General features: G+C 31.2%; 1 protein-coding gene across 1 annotated transcript; it reads left to right on the top strand.

Moving 5' to 3' along the window:
* The first annotated feature begins 138 nt into the window (after positions 1-138).
* On the top strand, positions 139-1,601 carry LOC140966354 (protein RGF1 INDUCIBLE TRANSCRIPTION FACTOR 1-like). The gene is made up of 4 exons (XM_073426689.1): positions 139-223; positions 325-573; positions 670-810; positions 1,183-1,601. The coding sequence occupies exons 1-4, from the start codon at positions 215-217 to the stop codon at positions 1,480-1,482; spliced, it is 699 nt and encodes a 232-aa protein (XP_073282790.1). The 5' UTR covers positions 139-214; the 3' UTR covers positions 1,483-1,601.
* The last annotated feature ends 4,908 nt before the right edge of the window (positions 1,602-6,509 follow it).

Here is a 6,509-nt window from a genome sequence, read left to right as displayed (position 1 = left end):
ATGCAGTAATATTAAATGGAAAAAATAACATTTAATATTAAATATTCTTGTATTGTACCGACTTAAAAATAATTTATTTCCTCCTCTCCTTTATAGTACTCCATAAATGGAATTGGCATCCACGGCCTAACCTTTTATTTCATTTCTCGAGTTACAAAACACCATTTTCTTGGGCTACCCAATCAAATCAAGAAAACTCCCCCCAAGAACATACATGATCATGGTAGGTTTTTCATCTTGTGCAGTACTTGTTTTTTTTCCTTTGAATTGATATATTCTTCTGCTATGATCTAAATTGAACTTGTATGTGTTCGTTACAATTAGGAACATCATGACAAACCTGCATGGTTGGAATCTCTCTACGCGCAGAAATTCTTTGCCTCTTGCCCGATTCACGACAGTTCGAAGAAAAACGAGAAGAATATTTGTTGTTTAGATTGTTGCAATAGTATTTGCCCCCACTGTGTCGCTTCTCATCGATCCCACAGGCTTCTTCAGATTCGTCGGTACGTGTATCATGAAGTTGTTAGGTTGGAAGATCTTGAGAAGCTAATGGACTGCTCAAACATTCAGGTTATATATAGATTTTGCAAAATTTGTTTGAAAGTTTAACTCGAAATGAAATTAAAACATTCTTAGCATTGATTTTGTGTAATCTTTTCCGTGCAGGCGTATACGATTAATGCCGCGAAGGTGGTGTTTATCAAGAAAAGACCACAGAACAGGCATTTCAAAGGGTCTGGAAACTACTGCACTTCTTGTGATAGGAGCCTCCAAGAACCCTTCATCCATTGCTCACTTGGTTGCAAGGTACTTGATGTAAATCTCAAAAATAAGATTCTTGTTTGAATTCTTATAATTGATTATTCATCATCATCATACAATTTTTTGATCCCTAATTAATAGAATCATGCTTATATATATACTTTGTTTGGATTAAATTTTCAGTCAACTAAGTTGAATGGCTGGACAAAATAAAATTATTTTGTGGTGTTATTCAAATGAATCTCACTTCACATATTCACATATTAGGAAAATAAGCAATCATTTGACAAATAACAAAGGATCAAGAAGTAGCTAACAAGCCCAATTTTCAAAATTGTATTTACCATGTTGGTTAAAATTGAGTTTAATGATCTTCACTTCTTAATTATATGAATTTTGTTAAAAAAAAATTGTCAGGTTGATTATGTCCTTAAACACTACAAGAATCTTTCTCCATTCCTGAAAGTATGTAAAACCCTACAACTTAGTCCAGATTTCTTCATTCCTCAAGACATGGGGGACGACGAGACGATGTACACGACGTTGAGCTCGGACTCGGATTCCGATAACGTGAGCTTTTCTTGCACTGAGCTTGTGAGGAAAAAGCGAAGTGGACTATATGTTTGTGGAAGATTGTCTAATACAGTAACAGATGAGGACATGGCCACAAGCATGAGTAGGAGGAAAGGCATTCCCCATAGGTCACCATTGTGTTAGAATAAAATATGATAAATATTAAATAATTTTTATATTATTTTTCTTAAAGAAATCTTGTTCAGTTTCTTGAGACTCTTTAAGTTTATTATTAATCATATTGGTCGGGTGTTTTGTCTTAATGGCATCACGTGCTTCCCAGTTCCCAAGTTGAGGTGTGTACATTTTCTTGATTTTTTTTTTCCAAATATAATTTAAACTATATAGTACGGTTGAAAGAGGTGATTATTTCAGAAATAATTTATGACTTTCAAATAATTTTGACCATATAGTGTTTAACCTCGTTACGTTTAGAGTTATTTTGATTTTGAATTTTGATAAATGATCACAAATTTTTTTTTTAAACGTAGATTGTCTAAAGTTTTGGGATCAATTGTTTATAGAGTTGTAATTGCATCAACACCTCCTGTAAAAATAAAAAAAAAAGCAAAAAATATTTTATCTAAAATTAATAACATTATAGACCATGTGATTTTTAAAAAACCAGACATAAAATCCTCTATTATAAGGGGTAAATGTGTGTGAATTTTTATAATATAGTGGTTAAATGTATTTTATTTTTTTAAAAAAATAAAGATATATCCGCTTTTTATAATTTTTAGTAGATTTTATGTGTTTTAAAATTTTCAAAAGGGGATTAATGCAATTTGCACATTGTTTATATGACATGCTCACTATTTATATATTGTACGTATAATGTATGCTACTATATGTTTTTGTACTTATGTACACAATTCTTTTAATTAGTAACATTAATATTACGATTAGTACAATAATAAATGTATTTACAACAATATGCATGTGTATAATCAATTTGAGTATGAATCACCGAGCTATTACATTTAATTATTATTATTATTATTATTATTATTATACATCAAATTATAATTTTGATAATGTATGTTTGTTTCTTTGCAATTTTAGTCTTCTATGATATTAAATTGCATTCTTAGTCATACACCCACACACACACATATTTTGTAATTTTAGTCTTTTTTTATCGTCTTGTTGATGTGGAACTACACAAGTCATTATCAAATCAATGCATTTGTGTGCCCACTCTTATAATTATTATGAATTACAAATTTATCGAAAATAATATTGTAAGACCGAGCGCTTGTCACTTTACAAAAAGTTATAGCTGGTGGTAATTGTACAACTAAAATATTTTAAACCGCACAATAGCCCAATTGTCATGATTTAATCGCTCTACCTACCAGAGATAATTATTGCACATCAACAATCTTCCTCCCAATAATTGCACTCCTTGCAATCTATGAGAATCGAGCACATGAGTTGGCTCTGACCAATTGTAGGACCGATCGTTCGTCGCTTTACAAAAAATTATAGCTGGTGGTAATTGTGCACTTAAAATTTTTAAATCACATGACAGACCAAATGTCATGGTTTGATCGGTCTACTCAACATAGACAATTATTGTATACCAACGTATGTGTCGTTTGGAAATTATCATGAATAAAATTAGTCATGCTCTCAACTGCCTATACTTGTTACAAATTTTGTTTACTTTCTTTATTTCTATTATGCATAAATATGGACAATTGCCTATTAGTCTAGCATTATATCGAGTTGGCTTTCATTGTGGGCTTGTATTATGGACTTCGCACCTTTCTTATCCCCGATATGAACATTTATTGGTACAATATTTTAGATGAAACCATGCACAAAGTTTTTATTGACCCCCACAATGTAGAATTTTATGCATCGGGTCAATAAAAATAGAACCACTTATAGCAAACATCTCGAAATTTGTGAAGATTTAGAATTGTTAAAAAAAAATTAAGTTAGCATAATTAAAATTGCATTTTTGTGTGTATGTATATTTTTTTATTTTGATTTCAGTATTAGTCCACTATTTTTTTAATAAAAATTTAATTATTTTTTCCGACGTGAAGATGATGTGACTTATAAAAACAAATCAAATAGATATTAAAAAAAAAATTCACTTCACCAAGAACGCTTAATATCAATTGTGATAGTTTTCAGATTCATCCAAAATATGCCATTTGAAATTCATCATAAAAGAATTTCACTTAAATCTATCAATTCAAATACAACTTAAATTGCATATCAAGCCCAAAAGAATCGAATAACTATCATCTAGATTCAGGATAAATAGAAGATACGTAATTTTTTTTAACACAACATATAATTCGATATCAACCTTGTAACTCCAGCTAAACATGCTTTCAAACCCCCTAATTGTAGGCATTTCAAAAATAATATAGAATACAAATATATATTTTGTGGTATCACAAGCCTACTGTTTATTTAAATCAATTTAAAAATGGGGCACACAAAAGATATTACTACACAAGATTTAAGGATTAAATTTAAATTATCTTTAATTTTGTCTCATGTATACCGTATTTAAATATTTAAATAAAATAACATACTTCAACATCTTAAATATTTGATCACTAATCTCATGCCAAAATATACTGATAAGGAGAAAATTAAACTTTTGATCATTTTACTTGTAAATTTTTCGTTTTTAATTCGGTCATGTTCACTTGTAATCTTCTTTCATCGGAATGTCCACATAAAATTAGACGTGTTAGCTTTTTTCGGTGTCCATCATTTTTTAATGTCACATAAACATTAAGTTTAAAACAACTAAAAGTTTTTTTTTAAAAAAAAAGAAGAAAAAAGGATATAACTTGCTGCAACAGAAATGCAACTTAAAATTGTTTTGGACCAAAAATAAATAAAAATAGACAAACTTAGAAGACCACCTCAAAATAATTAATAACAGTAATAATAGAACATTCTTAAGTTAAAGAGTTGCGTAATGAAAAAGCTTTATTAATTACGATCGTACGTTGCGTCATATGCATGGCCCACGTGGTCGTATACAATCTTGGAAACCAAGTATACTTTCCAAGATACTCAACAAATGATCGATCCTCTATTTATTGAACTCCCTTCTACTCTCTCACTCACTAACAATTTCCTATTCTCAACAACCGAATCTTCTCAATTTTCAGAATGTCCATGAATTTCAAGTCCCGGGATCAAAGACTTCCTCCAAGAAGAGGGCAGATCAAGATTTTCAAGTCAATGATTCGATTCGGGTCGGGTTCGAATGAGTCAAAAGGGAGGAAGGAAGTGGCCTGGAGCTCAAATTCCACAACCCCGAATGGAACTCCAAGCGGGTACAATTCAGGAGATGATTCCTCACAAATCAGTGATGTTGGGAGTCGAATTAAGGTTAATTAATTTGTATAGTTTGCTTTGTGCAAGTGGGAAAACGCACTAATTCAAGTTTAGTGTTTTTTGTTTTGTTTTATTTTTGTTTTATTCTTCTGGAATAAAGGACTTCCTTTTGTTGAGTCGTATTCATATTTTTGTTTAGATTTGTGATTCATTTTGTAGTTTTGATGGTGCAAGAATCAAGACAAGGCTTTGGGAAAATTGTTCGTGACCACCGTAACATTTATGGTCGAGTATAGCAATAATGTTGTGTAGATCTTGACAACGGTTGTTGATCTTAAACTTTTTTGTTAGTTTTGTAAGTGAAAGCAGAGCTCTTTTTGGCTACGAAATAAAGCTTTTATGCAGGTAGATATGGGTGATTCTTCCTCCCAAGGCTAGCTTTATTTTTTCTCCAGATTGGTGATTTTAGAAGCTCGCATGCCATTCTCTACCAGAAAACGGGACTCGGGACTAAAATTACAATAATTACGTCAGAAGAGAAGAGATGGGCACAATAATATAATCACAAATTGTTCTTTTCTATGCAGATTATCAAGTATACATGCAGTGACCAGTGTGAGTCTTATTTTGCTCACCTTTGGAAGAGTTGTGGTTTGTGACCCATAGATCACCTCATACTGCAGTTTTGGTCAAAATACTTCACAAAGCATTACCTCTGAGAAACATCAACAAACCACTTACTTCACCATAACAGAACACGGCTCTCATTTTGTAGTAGCACTGAACTCTCCCAGTCAAAGAAATTAAATAAACAGAACACGGCTCTCATTTTGTAGTAACAAGGCATGAAACACCCACTCTCCTTCAAGACAGGTAATACAACAAATTTGCTGGGATGACAAATTTTGTTATATATCACTATCCCTGCGTATTCAGAGTGATGAAAAGATAATCAAATCAGTACACACAGAGACACAATTGTTTTCCATAATACAATATGAAATCGTCAAATCACCCTGAATTTGATACAACTAAGAAGATATATACAACATAAAACAAGAAGGCCCGGAAAGAAATTGGAGTTAGGCAATTAGTATGTTAGTTAGTGTAGCCACAATAGATGGGAGTAAGAAGAAAGGTTTAGGCATTTTTGTAATGTGAACGTCCTTCTAAAACCGAGTTTAATATGTCACCTACAGAAACATTATGTATTTTGATTTATGTTTCTGTATTATTCTGCCTACGCTTTGTAAAAGATACTTTCTTGGGGGTTTTCAGTCAAAATATATATGCAGAGGTCCACTACTTCGCGAGGATATAGATGTCCAATTGAATCGACAAGCATTAAGGCAATGTTTGGCCAAATAGAACTTAAAAGACTTTACGTTTTCTGTTTTTTTTTTCCTGCAAATAAATCAAAAATATGAAACCATAGGTATGTTTGGGCTAAAAATATGCAAAGCTGGTCAATTTCAGAATTATATATGCTTTAATTGATTATTATGAAAAAATATGATGGAAAGTTGGTCAATTTTTCCACCTTTTCTCCTAAATTTTAAAATAATTTATATTTTAGTCAATTCATATAAAAAATGTGATCACGTATATTTTAAAATAATTATTATAATAAACATGTCAATCATTACATGTATATATTTATCTTTTTAATAATTTAAAATTAATTTTCGAATTACTGATTTTTGCACTAATATAACTAAAAGTTTCATTGGTTGTTTCCCAAAGGGAAAAGAACGGACTCCTTTAAGAGAATAAATCAGGGAGAAAATTTCCAGCCAAAAGAGGAACCATTTTAAGGAAGGTCGGCATTCTGCATGAAACATATCTGTGCATTT

The sequence above is a fragment of the Primulina huaijiensis genome, chromosome 1 (assembly GCF_012295235.1).
Source record: "Primulina huaijiensis isolate GDHJ02 chromosome 1, ASM1229523v2, whole genome shotgun sequence".
In the NCBI taxonomy this organism is placed as follows: Eukaryota; Viridiplantae; Streptophyta; class Magnoliopsida; order Lamiales; family Gesneriaceae; genus Primulina; species Primulina huaijiensis.
Note: the sequence above shows the minus strand (reverse complement) of the source record. Positions and strands in the feature narration are given on the sequence as shown.